At 39.3% G+C, this 19,243-nt stretch overlaps 1 protein-coding gene across 1 annotated transcript in view; it reads right to left on the bottom strand.

Moving 5' to 3' along the window:
• Positions 1–1,176: 1,176 nt before the first annotated feature.
• Positions 1,177–19,243, bottom strand: part of ADAM7 (ADAM metallopeptidase domain 7) — an 87,405-nt gene continuing 69,338 nt past the window's right edge. Inside the window, exons 21-22 of the mRNA XM_036314068.1 lie at positions 18,804–18,860; positions 1,177–1,434 (exon numbers count right to left, since the gene is read on the bottom strand). Coding sequence (XP_036169961.1) covers positions 1,177–1,434; positions 18,804–18,860 — 315 coding nt within the window. The remainder of the gene's footprint in view (positions 1,435–18,803; positions 18,861–19,243) is intronic.

Here is a 19,243-nt window from a genome sequence, read left to right as displayed (position 1 = left end):
TTAACAAAAAGGAAATTGAGGCTCATGTTAGATCACACAGCTAGTAAATGACAAAGGGACAATTCAAACTCATGCTTTCTGATGATATATTTAGTATTTCTCTGCAAAATATAAGGTGGAAATTGATAGATGTACACAAGAGGTATGACAACAAAGGATGGTCTTTGAAAGGAGGGAGAAGTCACATCAGGAAGGAATTAGGAAAAAAATTGTGGAAGAGGTGGCATTTGAATTACACATTGTAGGACACATTGACTTAGGTCTCTGAAGATGGTAGGAAAGAAATCTTGCCAGAGGGAATATTATGAACAAAAGAAACCAAATATGGATAGTAAGACCATATGGTCCAGAGGCCTTGATTTTATTCAGTAGGAAATTGATAGAAATTAACATTTTTTTTTTTTTTTAGCAAAAGATTGGCATCATCATATTTATGGTCTTAACGAAGTAATATTTATAATAGGTATAAAATGCCTTTGTAAAGATCAGTTAGGTGGCTGCTGCAATTGTCCAGGAAAAGGCATGAAGGCATGAGTATTATCAGGTAGGGAGAAAAGAATGGTGTCAAATAATTTTAGAAGCAGCAAGAATGGTACTGTGGGACTAGGTGAGGAAGTGCTTACGTGACCACACTGCCTCAGGTCTGGTGACAGGATGGCAGTGATGTCAGGGCCAAAACTATAGATTTTGGCATCATCTACCCACAGAAAAATATTACTAAGTTGAAGGTAGATAAATGGGCAAAGAAATGATCATCTATTATCTATAAATTGGTGTTCACCAAATAAAGTAGCAGGGACCATATTTTATGCTTCAAGTATACTTTCAGAAAAATGCAGATATTAAACATGAAAATGTCTTTTCCAAGAGCAATTTTAATAGGGCAGAAAGTGCATTTCCAAAGAAAACCTCCTATCCTATCTTAGTCTCTTTCTTTTCTCCCCAGAGGTAACCACTATTCCCACTTAGTTTTGCTTGGTTTTGCCCTTTATAGAAACAAAATCACCTAGAATATACTCTTTTGTGTTATTTTCTTTTATTCAAAATTGTGCCTATAAAGTCTTCTATAATATTCTGTGTATCAGCAAATCATACTTTTTCATTCCCCAAAGTAAATGCTAATGAGGCCTAAGTCCTATATAGTTAGCTGGGCTTTAGCTCCAATTTCTAATGCCATTAGGACCTGGGGTGCCCTTCAGGAACCAGAGACAGAAGCCCAGGCCTGTGGTCTAGAAACTGATGATTGACGTTAGTGCAAAACTGCAGCTCAATTGACAACTGAATGTGAATAACTACAAATAGAACAGACTCTGAGCTTGGTGAAGTAGGACCAATTCTTGACTTTATGTAAAGGTGCCAGCCAGTTTCCTCATGGACTGCTTTGGTGGCATCTAAATTGGCACAAAGCTGAATTTTCACGTGATAGGCCAAGAGCTATAAGGAACCCACGAATAGGCTCATATCATGATAGTATAAAGTCTTCCAACCCTATGTTTCCAAGGGGGTCTAATTCTAAGTGGATTACCTATGTCTTTTAAAGACAAAATTAGCAATTGTGTTGCCTTATCCCTTTGGAAACTACTTCTATTTTTCAGTGGAATGTGAAATTAAGACAAGTAAACCTCTAAGTTAAATGTAAGAGAATCAGAAGTGCTTCCCTAGTGGGACTGTAATGAGTATACATGAGGAGGAAGTGCCAGCAAATTAACCACGATGAGTATGCATGGGGAGGAAATGCTAGCAAATTAATGGCCTCAAAGACAAAATGTATAATAAACATCTTTTGCCCAGGGTATTCTAATAAAAAATAATGCAAACTGTAATAAGAATTCAAATAAGGAGATTACATAGCAAACCTGCATTCTAGTTTTCTTTTGCAACTGTGAGGAGATGCCTTTCATTTTCAAAGTCCTGACCTAATGAGCAATGCATTGCTTTGTGCAAGAGCATTGTTAAAATGCTTTGATTTGTTTATTCTTTAGGACATGAAAGTAACCTGGGGCACCTGGGATGTGCAAGATGTCTGTTCTTGCTCTTTGGTTATTCACTATTGCCTTCTCTTTCCCTTGCTCTTCACTGGCATTTCAGTATCCATAAATAACTTTAATAGGATATCACTGACAAAATTAATGAAGCTATTTTCAACACGGTAATATTTGCTGACACATACTAATGTTTTTTTATGTGCAGGTTCTGTCCTAGTGGCTTTATGTATATTAACTCATTTAGTCATTGTAACAACCTTCTGAGGTGGACACTATTATATATTTTACATTTGAGGAAAGTGAGGCACAGAGAGCTTATAGAACTTGACCAGGTTTACATGTGTGGGTCATATAGTTAAGATTCAAATACTGGCTTTCTAAGCTCAACTTATACTTTTAGCCACCAAACAATGCTGCTTCTTAATGATGTGTGAGCACCTTAGGCAATAAGAAGACAAAATCCTAATTTATTCAATAAACCCAACTTTAGGATTATCTATAAATTAGATACTGTTGTGCTCCAGAGCAGCAAATATGAGTAAGGCATCTTTTTGGTAGGGTACAGAGATATATGCTTCAAACCACAGATGAGGAAAAAGGTACCAAAGTTCAGATTTTGTGTCTAAGATTATTTTTTAAAAAACGGGCAATGCTGAACCCGGAGCAAGTTCAGACTTTTGTAGGACCTGATTTAGACTTTAGCTATGGACAGTAGATTTTAGCCACAATGGGTTTTTTTGTTTTGTTTTGTTTTTTAATATATTTTATTTATTTTTTTACAGAGAGGAAGGGAGAGGGATAGAGAGAAACATCGATGAGAGAGAAGCATCCATCAGCTGCCTCCTGCACACGCCCTACATGGGGATGTGCCTGCAACCAAGGTACATGTCCTTGACTGGAATCGAACCCAGGACCCTTGAGTCTGCAGGCCGATGCTCTATCCACTGAGCCAAACCGGTTAGGGTTAGCCACAATGTTTTACAGAATTTATTCCTGCAGCTTATTCATGCCTGCTGGATAAATCCTTTATCACTATTTCATTTCTTATTTTTCTTTCTCTTCTTGATCTAAATAGACTTCCATAGTCTATCTATTTCTGTAGCTGTAGGTAGGTGAGAAGACTAACTCCCACATTTTATTTCAACCTTGCAGCACCTTGATTTGACTTAAATATAAACCATTCTTGAGTCTTTGGTTCTGGGAACTATAGGCTGGAGTTTCTGGGGCATTGGTGTTGCTAACTGGAGTTACTGCAGTATAAACTAGACTGGCATCTATGCTGTGTTTATGTAAATTTACGCAGTATAGTCAAGGCAGCCAAAGCAAATGGAAGTGGATGCGTTCATTGCACTGGCCATTGTATAGAAATGTTGTGACATAGTGACACATCTCCTGCTCCCCACCCAGTGAGTTCTCATTACATTATGTAATGTTAGGTGGCTAAGGTTGCTGGCTCACCAGGTCACATGGCGTCGTTGACATTTCAGTGGTGTTAATGAGATTTCCACAGATCACAAACATGAGCTTCTGTGATTCCCACGTATAACTTTTTATAATATTCTTCATTTTGCTTTTTAACAGAGTGACTTGGTATTTTAGAGACTAGCTATAAATGGCAATTCTATACCAAGTTTGGGCTTGATAGTGATGGGCTTATCCATCTAGGACATTGACCAAATCCAGGGAACTTTAATTTTTTAATAATTATTGAATTTATCGGGGTGACATTGGTTAATAAAATTACATAGACTTCAGGTGTGCAATTCTATAATATATCACCTGTGCATTGTATTGTATGTTCACCACCCAAGTCTCGTCTCCTTCCATCATCATGCATCCCCACTTTTCCCTCTTCCACCTTCCTCAGCCCCCTTTTCCCTCTGGTAATCTCCATGCTGCTGTCTGTGTCTATGAGGTGTTTATTTATTTATTTTTTTCTTTAATCCCTTCACCTTTTTTACCCAGTCCCCCAAACCCAAGGAACTTTAAAAGTTGTAATCTTTCTCTGCCTCTGAGGCTATAGAATGCCAGAGCCATCCCTGCTCAGGGCCCGTACTCCTTGCTTTTTTTTGTTTTGTTTGTTTTATTTTTAATATATGACTATGACTTGCAAAAATCACTTATGAAGATTTTTCTCGTTGAGCAAGCAATAAAAAAGGATGCAAAACATTTGGGAAATGCAAAATGCTCTATACATTTAAGCAAGGTACTGTTCATTCTAAAACCAGACTATGCACATAGGATTACCTTGCATGAAAGCAAATACTGCTTTTGCTTAAGTTGGGGCAGAGTAGAGGCACTTGATGAGGACACTGGTGCAGAGTGTAGAGCATGGATTTGGGCTTAGGGGGACCAGAGTTTGATTTCAGCTTTGTCACTTATGAGGTATGTGACCTGGACAGGTTGCCTCTCAGAGCCTCAGTTTTCTAATCTACATAATAATGTTAACTGCAAACACTCTCCTGCCCCTCAGAGATTCGCAGGGATAAAGGAGGTAAATAGGCAAAGTGTCGAGCAGAATATCTATCTTACAGTTTTCCTAAAATTTTAAATGCTAAATCAATAGAAGATATAGGCTAACAAGTGGTACATCTCAGGAAAGTTGCCACGGAGAAAGAAAGACACCCTGTTGGTGTCATTCCTCTTATCCCAGCCACTCTGCTTGGAATAAAATCCGTGAAGACCCAGATCAGTGTTGAATGAGTACATGGAACTCTTCTTGAAATAGCCTCATAATGGGTGACTGCAAGTTCTCTAATAATGAAGAAATTGCATTGGCGAAGGTCTCAAAGAAACATGGTGTTGTGGAAGCCATAGTGGGCAAGTGACAGGTGCTTAGCGATCTAGTTCCCTCTAGTTGCAAGTTTCCTAGGCTCTGTGGGTGTCAGTTTCCTCACTTGAAAAATGAGGAAAATGGCTTAATGACCTTCATAGCCTTGAACCACTCTGAATCTGAAATAAAATTTCTTCATGAAAGAGATTTTCTGCAGCTCAGCAAATAGGCCGGCTGCTAAAAAAGAGCTGTAAGCTTTTAGAGCAGGGAAGAAACCCATCCCATGGTTTTCTGAATGGGATTTTAGCTTAAACAGACTCTGGAGCATGGGCTGTTGGCAACGCAGTGGCTTCCATCACTGAGGACCACAACAAAAATGACTTTATTCCAAGTGGGAATGTTGCCGTAGAAGCAGCAATATTTTTCTAACAGTGTCATTAACAGAGCTATTCCAGACCTTGAGGATTTTACAGGAAAGTCATTTGGAATATTTTTTACATAATATGCATGCATTTTAATAAGTTAATTGGGCATTAAGATGCCACAATACATTTTGTTCTTGCCTAACACCCTGGGAATCCAAATGTGTGAATAAAGGTCTTGGTTGTCATTTCAGCCTCCCCCAAGTGAATGAATATCTTCTAGGGCAGGGACTGAAGCTATTTTTTCTCATTATATCCAGAGTACATAGCATAGATACTCAGTTTATTCTCAGCATGGATATTCAGTTTATATCAATATGACGAGTCAATGGTCACAAAGACCATAAGAAATACTTATTTGTGAGCTAAATAAATGAACATTCAGTTCAATGACAATCTATTCAAGTTTAGAAGGAAGCCCTATTCATATTCTATTAGACCCTGTTAAGGAATTTTCACCTAAGTTTAGACATCTACCTTAACTAGTGAGAGGCCAGAACAAGGTGATTTAAAAAGTATCTCTCAGGCCTAAATTCTATGTTTTTATTCTACATGTATACTGAAACAATTGATAATCTCAAAGTTGTATTTGGAAACTACACAGGTGTAAGGGATATTAGAATGACTTTTCCTCTCAAAAATATAAAATTGGTGCCTACCTAAATTTCAAGTTCCTTAAAGCTGGTATTCAAAATTTTTATAGCATACAAATAGTCACTTCAACATGATACATTTTCCAAGGTTATTTTTAATATACAATACTTAATATATATACAATTTCAGAGGATCAATAGTATTTTTTGTCACAATTATTTATCCCTAACCTTTAAAAAAAAACCACCAACTCTTTGAGTAAGGAATTATAGTTTTATTTTTAGTTCTTATTAATACTTTATATATGGAGATGCTAAAATATATGAAAATATAAGTAAATAAATAACATCAATTTTTATTTTCTTTCAAACACAATGAGGGAATTTAAAAAAGGAAAAGAAAAAGAAAGCCCCGTGAAAGTGTAGGGATAGAGAGTGGTCTCCTTTAACTAGAGACTTGATGTTGATCAGGAATACAGGTCTGGCTGCAAGCTTAGCTCTCCAGCACACCTCGGAAGAAATTCTTGGAAGAAAACACACATCTACCGAGTTGAGCATGTATAATATTCAAACAAACTACTGCTCAGGTACACCAGGTGAATAGCACATGAAAAACATTGATTGTTGAAAATGGACTGTCCTAATTTAAAACCCTTTGCTGAATATAATAAACAATGTAAACTGATGAACAAAAATAGATCCAGAGACATAAAAACAATGAACAGACCGTCCAACCTCAGAGGGAAGGAAGGGGAAGTGGGGAGGGGGAGATCAACCAAAGGACTTGTATGCATGCATATAAGCATAACCCATGGACACAGACAGTAGGGGGATAAAGGCATGTGCTGGGGGGTGGGAATGGCTGGGAAGAGATCAAGAGGGGGAAAAGGAGACTCATGTAGTACTTTAAACAATAAAGAATTTAAATTAAAAAAAGAAGCCCTTTGCCGTGTAATCTTGAACAAACTATTTAAACACCCTGGCTTAATAATACTGCTATTAAATGAGAAAATTCAAAGAACATAGCACAGGCTTTAGCCTTTATTAAATGTTCAAAAACATGTTAATTTCCCCTCTACTAATTTTGTATTCCTTATCCTTCCCTATGAGATAAAAAGAAAAAGTCATATGCAGACCATTTAGGTGATTAAAAAGCATAGATCACTTCATGACCTATAATCTTACTGGATTCCATGCCAAAGGGACTTTGCATCCAACTCTGATCATTTTAATCTCTTTGGCCTTTTCTGCATGATTGGTTTTTTCAGACTGCAAATCAAACAGTATGTCCTAATAGATGTAGCATAGGCCTAAAGAATTATTATTGACTAATATTCCCAGAAATGGAAACTAGGGAAACTTTCCTGTGGGCATCCACTTCTGGGCGAGTTTCTAGACACTTTGAAAGCTTTTCAATCTCCACATACAGGACTGAATCCAAAGTCTATTTATCTGCCATCTCTCCATTATTGTGCAGAGATTTACCAAAGCACTATAACTCTGTAGCACTCTCTTAACTAAAGATTTCAAGATTTCCACATGGCCATTATGGAAGAACTAGAGGTCTGGTACATGGATTCGTGCACCGGTGGGTTCTCTCAGCCTGCCCTGCAGAGATTGGGCCAAAACTGGCTCTCCAACATCCCCCAAGAGGTCCTGGATTGAAAGAGGGCGGTTCTCGGGTGATGCACCCCAGAATCAGGCTCTCTCCTCTCTGGTTCTGTGTGTGTAACCTGAGAACCACAGCTGCCAATTCACCACAGCTTGGCAGCTCCTGCGCTGAGTGTCTGCCCCGTGGTGGCCAGTGCGTGTCATAGCTACTGGCTGGTTGGCCGGTCACTTAGGCTTTTATATATATAGATTTCTTTGGCCTCTATTGGCTTCCACATCTTCCTGAAAGTCCAACATGGTCTTTCTGAGGATAGGGCCATCACAGCTCCAAAATCCTGTTAAATTAACTAAATTGCTAGAACAGAATTCTTTCCAGTGGTGGTCATGGTTAACATATAACTTCAATGTTTTTCTGTTGATGAATACATCTAATTTTAATATTTCTACCTAACTTTCAAGCTCTTCTATCAAGGAACTTTATCTACTCCATCTTCCCTTACTCCCAAACACCCACTGCACACAATCTGTTACTGCTGAACCGCTTTGTCATTACCAAAATGTAACCTTTTCCTGAAATGCTCTCTAAACTCCTAATGGATCCCAAATCATTTCTTGTTATCAAGGTCAAGTTGGAATCATCTGTCTATAAAAGCTTTATGATTAGTCCAGCCTGTGTGATTATGAGTTTCTTACATCCCCCAACTATACCCCCCAAATTTTATGATTGGACTGAGAATGTTTTTGCTTGGATACATTACTTTCCTGTAAGCCAAGCTTTCTCTCCTTGTGACCCCCATCAACCATGTCTCTTTGTATCCACATTTTATGCTTGGAAGAGGTGTTGTGAATAGGAGCAAGGCATAATGAGAAGATGGAGAGAATGATTTGAAATGACTTAATTCTTTAAATTTTTTTGCCTATTTTCTAAGATTGTAAGGAACTGAATTTCATGAGATTTGATGCAACTTACTCAACTACAAGCTGATCTACTTTAGGGCCATTGTAATTGCATATGGCACCAAACGAGAGAAAGGAATGAATATTTCTGCTACCTCTGCATAAAACTAAGAAGAATTTTCACTTTGTAGCCATCAAAGTCCAGGCAAATGCCACGCTCAAATGGGGATAATTAATGAGTAGTCAGGAAATGAGCAGCAGGAGGAGAATTTATTTTGTAAAAAGTTGTGGTAGGGTTTCAGGAGAATTAAAATATGGTAAAACACCCTGCGACTATCAATAGCAGCTAGTACCACCCTTAGTCAAAAGTCACCAATGAAGGGAGCCATTACTGGGAGAACAAGAGAGAGGGTGGGGGAGAGAGAGACGGGGGGATGGAAGAGAGAGAGAGAGAAAGAAAGAGAGAGATATTGCTGCTGGAGAGGGTGCACTTTGGTATAGAAGTCACAGCAACTTCCAGCCCTATTTGGAAGGATCAGAAAATAAAAATGCCAGCTGCATTTATCTCTCTCTAATTCTTGCCTATTCTCTCCTTTTGGACAAACCCGGAAGGAAACCAGAAGAAGAAAATTTCCCTGCTGCAGTCATTCTTAGGCAGAAAAGGGGTGAAAAGGATGGACATTGAGTCCGAGGGCACATGGAGAGAGCCCAGCAGAGGCAGCCTGCTTTTATTAAAAGTTTTGAATGATCTAGAGAAGGAGTGTAGATAATGCAAACCAAAATAAACTGCCCAAAGAAATGTCTTTGCATCTCTAGTAGCGAGGGGAAAATTATAGATTTAACATATGCATAGTTGAAAAATTGGGGTGTGAAAATGGGAAAGATTTTAACCACATGAATGTGAGTATTAACATCATTAACTTAGTGGATTTTTTAATTTTCCTCGTGACATAGTTATTCTTCTAAAAACCATGACAGCTTCTCCTCTGTGTGTACACCCTCTGAATCCACTAGTAAAAATTATTCTTGTGAAAAAAGAAAAATTGCACTGTCATCTTTTAAGTACTGTAATGTAATACAAGATATTCTAATCACTGCATCTAATCAACATAGTAAATCACTTTATATCTTCATGTTATTATTGAACCCTTGATTATAATTGTCCTATATTGGCAGTGCTCCTTAAAGCAAAGAGGTAAGGAAACCCATCACCCAGAAGAAATAAGCTCTCCGTGCTAGACTTCTTTTTTTTTTTTTTTAATTTTATTGATTTTTTACAGAGAGGAAGGGAGAGAGATAGGGAGTTAGAAACATCGATGAAAGAGAAACATCGATCAGCTGCCTCCTGCACATCTCCCACTGGGGATGTGCCCGCAACCCAGGCACATGCCCTTGACCGGAATCGAACCTGGGACCTTTCAGTCCGCAGGTCGACTCTCTATCCACTGAGCCAAACCGGTCTCGGCACCGTGCTAGACTTCTTATCAAAAAGCAGATGCAGATATTTTGTCATCAGTCAGATGTCTAGCGATGCTGTCAGCCAGTGAGGCTATTTCAGCATTGCAGCAAAGGAGGCTTTTGTCCTGATCACTTGCAGACTGGTCATTCCTTCTATTTCATTATTTGAGTGGCTCACAAAGATCATACATGGAAATTCAAAACAAGAGATCAATTTATCCTTTGTGTGTATGTCAGTGTATATGCAAGTATATTTGTTCAATTTTTGAGTCCTCCCTTTGTATGACAGTCTGACGTTCTTTTCTGCCCCTTCCTCTTTAATGCAAAGATTCTCACATGCTGACATGTATGGAGAATTCACACAAGCCTAGTGGCAGGCACGGGCTCCCATCTCTGGAACTATTCCAGTCCACCTCCTATTCCAGCCAATTCTCCTCAAATTACCTCTCCCTCCAATTCCAGTTGATTCTGGATGCTTCCTCTATTGCAGTGTTATGGGCCCACTTTGCACATGAGCCTTTGGATCAGCTTCTATTTTTGTCTCTCAGTTTTACATTGTCCTGGCACCATGGAGGGATGATGATGGCACAGTCTTGGTGCTAGCTGAATCCACCCCCGGACACACTCACCTCTGCCTGCTCTGCCTAACTCTCCACTAGGGGAAGCCAATTTGAAATAATAGGGGAAAATAATAGTGAAGGTCAAGAAATTGCCTCTCTGGGTGTTTCAATCATAAAATAAAAGCATTAAATTTTCATCAAAATTGTCTAAGTTACTTACCCATTTACATAAGCCTGAAATCTACTTTCTTAATTAGATTACTGATATCATGTTGGATACCTGACTTACCCCCCTGAAAAATATTTATTTCATAAAAATACATATAGTTTAAAATACCAAATAGTATTCAAAGACTTATAATGAAAGACAGGAGCCTCTGCCCCAATCTTTCTCATTCCTGGTCCTACTCATTATTCACTAAATATTCAATACCGTGAGTTATTTCCACTACCAGCGACCTCGATATTTCTAAGTAAGTTACTTATACTTCCATTTGTACATTTGTCAACCTTAGGAATTATCTACTGTCTTTCAACCAAAAAATATAAGATTTATCACTACTTTACCTCTTTTTCCTCACCACTTGTGTTTGCTAAACTTTCCAAAACAGTTCTAGCACAATGCTTTACATTTCCATCATATCTGAACAGCATACTATATGTGATTGCATTTCCTTCCATTACATTTTTTTCTTGGAGTTAAAAAGCCTAATTTATAACTTCTCATACACTAATCGATTGAATTGAAGGGGAATTGGATCCTATTTCCAGAATTATCAACATGTATTATTGTTCACTAGTTACTCAACTTCATTGGGCTTTATTTTCATTACCTTAAAAAAGCAACACATTTCTTTTAACTCTAAACCAGTATTTGACGAGCCTATCTTGTATTCTACCCTGCGCTACTTGTTCAGAACTTGCCATAGGTAGTCAGCGTCTAGCACAATAGTTGAGTAAATTATTCCATTTAAGGTATTTTAAAGTCATTTTAAGGAAAATGTTTCTCAATAGTTTTCCCAGTTTGCTCCTGTAATCATAGTAATTCACTATACTTATTTACAGGAGTCAGCTAAAAATGCCTCGTATGTAATCCATTATCATCTCCAGCCTGATGTGCTTCCCATTTACATTCTATTCAACACCCCCCCCCCCCCCCCCCCCCGGTTACTGCTGAGGCCCTGGATAGGGGCTTCTCCCCATAAGGAACTGTCCGCTTCACTCAAGAAAGCCAAAGCCCTGGCAGAGGAACCTCTTGCCCCAAGTCACAGAGCAGTAACCGGCAGAGTTGGATTCCTGCTTAAATTATAAGTTAGCCCAACAGGAAAACGTTTTTGATCCCAGAGCTCCCAACCCCAGGGGAGGGAGTGGCTGGCAGGTCTCAGAGCAGTGCCTTGGGATTCATCGAAAGTCTCAAAGAACAGATGGTGATTGTTGCTAATCAATGACCACTTTCCTTTTGGTGGTGAAAGAACCCATGAAGCCTCCTCTACAAAAGCAAAAACGTAAAAGCCAATCTCAGCTTTTCCTCTACCTCATCCCTGTCCCCTCCTTTGCCATAAAAAGCTCACCCACTGCCAGCAAGCCCCTTTCTAGATCAGTCACCTTTCCCAGGAATAAACTAAGGTCATTCAAAGATCACCTGTGATGTCACTGTCCCATTGGTGACTGCTAGGCCATCCCAAGTGGAGTGGGTAACAGCTGAGATTGTAGCTTTGGTCTGAGGCCTATACGCATATTTCTGTGTTGCTTTTTACAGCTGTATGTCTGGGCCCTCTCATCCTTAGCTTCCTCACCTATAAAATACTTGTCATAGAGCTTTGCAGTGGGCAGCACATGAGAAGGGTGGAAAGGGCTAGCAGGTGCCTGGGAGTCAGGAAAGAGCAGCGCAGACCCTCTCTCTTTCCTACGTGTTAAAATGACCACTCACCCGGTGCATTCTTTATTTTATTAAAGCAAGGAAGAAGGTTTCATCCAAGGCTCTGCCCCTTTCTTGACCCCTGCTATCTCCTCACCCACTGTCTGCTGCCAAGCGTCAATAATACTGTTGGTTTTCCTTCTCTGCACACAGATGGTGGAGGCAGGAGCAGAGAGCTTCCCCAGGCACGCTACACTGAGCTAATACATCGCTCAGGCAGAGCCCTGTTCTGTTGAGAAAGCATTTCCAGAACCTGAAGTAGTTGTAAAACCCACACACACAAAAAATTCCAGGGTCACTAGCCCCCCCTAGAGAGTGGCCAGGAGAACAGTAAAATGATTAAAGTCTCGGGTGCATCTCCAAATACAGCGCCACATGAACAGCAGCAGCTCAGACAGAGTCTGGCTAACCTGGGAGGTGACAGCTGCCTGGCTTTCCTTCCCTTTCCTGGCTGTGTAAACCCGGGCACCATTGTTACTGTGGCTGAGAAGGCTGGGCAGTTTGGTGGATGAAAAATGAGAGTGGGAGTGAGATACATTAACTTCTCTTGCACAAGTCTGAAGGCATGTGCCTTTTCCTGAACAAAATCACATTTACACCAGCAGCATGGTGGGCATTGAAAGTACAGTCTTTGGAGTTAGACGTCCTGGGTGGATATATTCTGACTATACTACTTCATTGGTTCTCTCATTTGGCAAATTATTTGACTTTGATTTTTCTCACAGTGTAATATGAGGATAATAATAGCAGTTAATTTCATAGAATTGTTTTAAGCTAAATAAAATAATACATGTGCGGTGCTTAGAATAGTGCCTGACAAATAGTGTGTACCCAATAAGTGTTGTATTTGCTCTCCTGGCAGCAAATTACCCTTATCCTTGAGCAAGAAGCACTGACTTTCAAATCCACTTATCTGTGATTCTGTAAGTCACCTCTGATACGATTGCTTCCCAACTAGCACTCCTGTGATCCTGAAGGCCCCCTCCCTTCTATGTCTTTCATCCTTAGAGACCCCTGAGGTTTAAAGTTATGTGTATCTCCTTTTCTGAGCAATCAATATCCATTACAAATAGCTCACGATTGCAGCTTTTCCTGGAGAAAGATGTTAATGGATTCTGTCCAGGCCACAAGACAGTCACTTCCTTACCTAACCTAACGGCTCCTGAGTCCCCTAAAAGCCTGACCTTCCATTAGAAAGTGATCAGGAAGCTTCCAATAAGCTCAGGAATCTATTCAATATTTCTCATTCCCTGATGATCAGTAGGGAGACATCAACTGTCATCAACAGTCCACCACAAAGTCATATAAGTCAAGCAGGCTGTGGCTTTTCCTGGCATTTACTATCCCTTATGTGTCCCTGGGGAAAGAGGGAGCCCTTCAGGTTTCCATGGCAGCAGTGGTTCATTTCCTGGTCTTCAAAAAAAGTAGATAATCAGATAATATAAAATAAAATAATAATAATAATAAACACTCAAAAAAACCTCCCCAAACTAGACACCCATAAAGTAGTTTTCAAAAGATGGGATCATTTTAGGACTGTTGGCAAATCAACTTTAAGAAGACTGGACTTCAAAACGCGAGTGAGTCGCATTTAGATTTCCAGTTTAAAATCTCCATTCAAAGCTTTCAGGTGCCAGCCCAGCTCCCCTCTGTGTAGAAAGGAGTATGGTCCCTGTTTGTGTACTTCAAGTCTCAACCCTGGCGGAGAAGAAACTGGTGTGCAGCAAAATTCCCCCAGACTTACATTTTTAGTAACGAGAAACAGGAGTTTAGCAAATTTCTTAGTAAGTTTATTTAAAGTCATGATTCTGAAGGTCTAGGGTTGTCTGACAAAGGGATGAAATCATGGAATTTTCTAGCTCACAGATTTAGTTTACTAGAACGCCATCTAGTGGTCTTTATAGGAACTTCACTGATAGACAGTCCTACACATTTGCATGCTAATAAGGGAATGCTTACCTTTCTTTAGAACAGGGGTCCTCAAACTACGGCCCGTGGGCCACATGCAAATACAAATATTGTATTTGTTCCCGTTTTGTTTTTTTACTTCAAAATAAGATATGTGCAGTGTGCATAGGAATTTGTTCATAGTTTTTTTTAAAAAACTATAGTCCGGCCCTCCAACGGTCTGAGGGACAGTGAACTGGCTCCCTGTTTAAAAAGTTTGAGGACCCCTGCTTTAGAATATCACTACCCAGTTTTAGTGCAACCAATGCACTAAAATTCCACAACCATCTATCAGGACAGTAGCTTTAAGAAAAAGGCAAAATGGCTATGCGGAGCTTGTTGATATTTGAAAATAATCAATGCTTTATTGGAAATGCTGGTTTTGTTTTAGATCACCATCACTGTATTCCTGGCAGAACTGACATAAAAATATACTTGCTACTCCTTAACCCAATAGCATATAGATGATATGTAGTAATAAATACAGGTTGTGATTTATTTTTCTGAGTATTTATTTATTTATTTTTAAGAGTTTACTTGAGCAAAAATTAATTGGAATCAGGCAGTGCCAAACAGAAATTGGCCAGGAGCATAAGGGAGACATTTCCTCTTTTCTTCTGAGTGTTCTTTTAAATGACTTGCCTAAACTTCAACTGCAGAACCTTGCCCACGCTGCCCCCTGAAATATACAGCTGGTGTCTCTGCTCGGGTTTTAATTCATATTTTTATATTTCATACTGTTTTTCTATTGGTTGCCCTGGATCTGCATGGCTCAGTAGCCAGTGATTAGAGCAAAGATTTTGTTCAAACTCCCCGAGCTGGTAAAGCTTCTGCCCTTGGTCATTGATCTGCATATATGTTGAGGAACACAGTCAAAATTCACTCAGCTTTCACCCCTGTCTGTGATTTTACTCTCTGTGATGCTAGGGGAGTGCTCAGCCCTACAAAGGTCTTTCTCCAGTCAGCAAGGGCAGTGTAGATAGCTGCTCAAACCTGCCATTCTGCTTTTCCCAGGTCTCCTGCCCCCATTCTGTTTTGAGCCGATCCACTCCTCACTGTTGCTGAGACTTTGTTTTCTGTAGGCACTTTTGCTGATAATTATTTGAGGTCCTCCTCCTCACCCAAATCCAGCTCATTGAATGTCCTTACAATGTGTAAATGCAAAACTAGATAAGAAGTCCTAGAAGGGGCAGTGTGTGTATGGGCCCTGAAGCTCAAGCTTCATTAGGTTCCAGATAAATCGCCTCTGCCCCAGGCAGAGAGCACTTGACCCAGCTGCAGAGGACAGCCGGGGCGCCAGGACACCGCATCCAGGGCTGTCAGAGGTTCAGTCTTAGTGTAGGCAGAACCAGCATCAGGAAGAGTTCTCAAACTGTGCATGGGGCAGGGCAGCAAGAAGTTCATGGGTCTAAGGTGGAAGACAGAGGTACTTACACTGCAGGTTGGGCAGGTCTGTCCATTCACAGTAGGAGTTTTGTCAGCAATTGTGGGTTCAAGGGAAAGAATTCAAACCCCTGGAGGTGGCAAGGGCCAGAAATATTAAGATTGTGAAATCATAACTGGCCCATAACCAGGGACAGAACTGGGCCTCCAAGGGGACCATTGGTAGGGAGAAGGTTGAAAGTGCTTCCTAAGCTACAGACAGTATTAGAAGGAAAAGGTTCCTATGAAACAGAGCAGGTAGTGGCAACATTTGAAAGGGGTGCAGATAACATCTGTAAGGGATAGAAAACACAGTATGGGCAAGCACGAGGAGCACTACCTAAAACGGAAAGGTTCTTAGCTACCAGAAGGCCCTGGGGTTATCTGAAGAGAAGGAAGCAGGTTAAAAGTTTAGAGTGATTAGGCAGGAAGCAACGAGGCAGGATGATTTGGGGAGCATCAGAAGGCTATCCTTTTACAGGGGGAATAAGATGTCATCAAAATGTATACTGTTCAGCAACATGTGTATTGTTCAGGTGAATATGAGTCTCTGACTGTCCCTTCATTTTGATTACCAGAGGATTATTGTTTGCTAGCATATATGAGGTTTTATATTTTATATGGAATTTCTCTTTTTTCATAAATTTACATAAATATGTAAATTAGCATCTTCTGCTTTAAGTACATATTTATCAATATTCTTTCTTAAAGGGATGGTTTTAATTAGAACAACAAATCCTTAATCAACTGCCTAGGTATAAAGTGCTGAGTCACTGCTGTCTGATCTCCACTCTTTTCTCTCATCAACCAGTCAGCATAGCAACAAAATCTCACCAAGCACAACCAGCCTTCTTCCTTGATTTGCAGCATTTATTTAATGGAATCATAAAATTTGCAGTTAGCACTTGAAAACTTTATTTTAAGGAATGAAAAAGAATTGGATGCAGCCTTAATAGCTAACGAAAAGACAGTAGAGAGCACAAGAGAGCACACTGAGAAGCACTGGTATCAGAAATAGCTGAAATCATTCCCAGGACAACCCCACTGGAATCAACTGACAGGGAGGAGTGGAGACAGCACAGAAATCACACGCTACGTGATCAAATCCATCTATTACAAGGATCTCACAAGCCCTTCATGGAAATCACATTTCTTCTCTGCTGGAGTAAATTTTCTGAAATTCTTATAACCCTCTGACTTCTCTGTCAGGTTCTAAGGAATTTTAAAGATTTGAGAACTTAAAAATTAAATTCTAGGAATTTAGAATTAATCAGGAACATTTCAAGTCCTCCAATGCTGCCAACACAATTTTAGGAATTATTCTGCAATTAGGGTGACTGTTCTGTCTCCTTCACTAAAAGGAAATGAGTAAAACAGCCATCTACCTTTTAATTAGCACTGAATTTCTTGGCTTTCTGTGGGAGAGAATTTCACTTAACCCAGAATGAGGGGTAATCATGTCATGTTCAAATGACGGTAAGTACTTTCATACTCCCAAGGAACTAACCTTATATAAACACTTTTGTTTGGTTTTTTGCTTCTTAGACTCAGGGTTGTAATTTATTATCTTCAAGGTTTTGATTCCTTTTAAAGTAACTATCCTAACATTTTATAGGAAAATCCCAGAGCAAAAAGACTGTTTATATTGGTAGTAAGCTAAAGAGGATTTGAAAAACTATAGTAAGTTTTGTAGCATATATCTACACTACAGGTTATGAATTCTATAGGCAAATATTACAGAAAGAAGTTGTTTCTCTTCAATGTTTTCTGTCTGGATAAAAAACATTTGAAAAACTACCAACATTTGTGTAGCGAGGATTGAGGGAAGGTTGTGAAGATCGTACATCCAGCAGCCTCAACCTAGACTTGCGCAGCCATTTTGGATATCCAATTTCAAGCTCTAAATAGAAACATATGGTTTAAAATAAGTTGTTTTGGTAAAATCTATAAGCATGTACTATTTCAGTTACTTATTCATATCTACTAATTGCAATAATCTTTCTGGATATTGCTGTACTGCATTTATCGACATTTCCCAGCTCTCCTTAGCCTGGGCTAATTAAGCAGTTATTGTAAAATGAATGAGCCTATCACAAAAGAAAGAAAACCATTTAGTTTTTCATTAGAGGGAGCCAGTTTGCTTGCACTAGGAGTGCCTCTCTTCACACTCTAGCATGAGACAGGTTCGTCATTGTGAAGAGGCAGGGCAATTAGAAACATCCATTCTTTCCCATCCCAACAACAAAGGTATATTGGGCAGGATTTCTTGAAAGAATGCTTTGTGGTGGGTAGCTTCATATTAAACCAGTACACTGTAGACCAGTGATGGAGAACCTATGACATGCGTGTCAGAGGTGAAACGCAAACTCATTATTTTGGTTGATTTTTCTTTGTTAAATGGCATTTAAATATATAAAATAAATATCAAAAATATAAGTCTTTGTTTTACTATGGTTGCAAATATCAAAAAATTTCTATATGTGACATGGTACCAGAGTTAAATTAGGGTTTTTCAAAATGCGGACATGCCAAGCTCAAAAGGTTTGCCATCACTGCTGTAGACGCTCAACAAAAGTCAATGAGCGGACGAAAGAAGGAAAGAAAACAAAAACTCTGAAATGTAGCCGAATAGTCTTAATTTTGTCTCCCTTTGGTAATTTTGTCTCCCTCCACAATTTTGGTAAATTTTCTAACACAGAGATAAATTTTCTAACATACACAAAAGTGAAGTTCTGCCTCAGATATAGGCAGTTATCGATTTGGTAAGTGAAAACTTTGATAAACCAATCATGAAAACAAACAAACAAAAACAAACCTTTACCACTAGAAATGATACCTTTTCTGTGATTGCCAGTACTGTTATGTCCTTTAAAATACTTCGTGAGAGCTCATGAGTTTGTATACACTGGCCAAGAAAAAGTTTGAGAAGAAAGTTTTGTTTTTGTCATTACATTTTGAAACTCTGACACTTGAATTCTAGCTCGCTCTTTTGGTCAGGCTGAAACTCTTGAATGAAAGCATGCCCTGCTCGCTTATCCTAGAAATGTCAGCATATCAGAGGAAACAATGTCAACCGTCCTATTCTTCTATTCTTTTGGTAGGAGCAGAGGATGTTCCTAGTCAGTCAGTGAGTATGTAAAGAACACAAAAGGACGCTAGCCTTTGAAAAACGTCAACAGGGGGGTAGGGGGAGGTACCATCTGTCTTGGGAGCCTACCATTTTGGCATGTGGATTGGAATCTTCAAGTCCTCTTAACTCTCTACTTGCAGGTTTCTATAATAAATAAATGTTGTGTCAGGAACTGCATCAGATATCATACATAGACACACATGCACATGTGCACAGACACACGCAGATGACATCTTCCTGATTCATGAAAAATCTAAGATAGCTTGTAAATTCCTATGGGATAGGATGGGGAAGATGATTCTGGTTAAGTGAAGAAACTATTTTTCCTTGTAAACCTTGTGAATCTCTCCAACAATATATTTGGTAAGAGAATTCCAAATATTTCTCAAGATCTTTCATTCAAAAAGTATATCTATTGAAATTCCAGTAAAACCAGCTTATGAAAAGGACTGTACTGATTTTATGTGCAGCATCTTCTTAGATCATCTTGTGTGATAGGCAGATTCTGTGGAAGTATAGACAGAAAG

The sequence above is a fragment of the Myotis myotis genome, unplaced genomic scaffold, assembly GCF_014108235.1.
Source record: "Myotis myotis isolate mMyoMyo1 unplaced genomic scaffold, mMyoMyo1.p scaffold_m19_p_6, whole genome shotgun sequence".
Classification (NCBI taxonomy): domain Eukaryota; kingdom Metazoa; phylum Chordata; class Mammalia; order Chiroptera; family Vespertilionidae; genus Myotis; species Myotis myotis.
The sequence above is the reverse complement of the archived record's forward strand: the minus strand, read 5'-3'. Positions and strand labels throughout refer to the sequence as shown.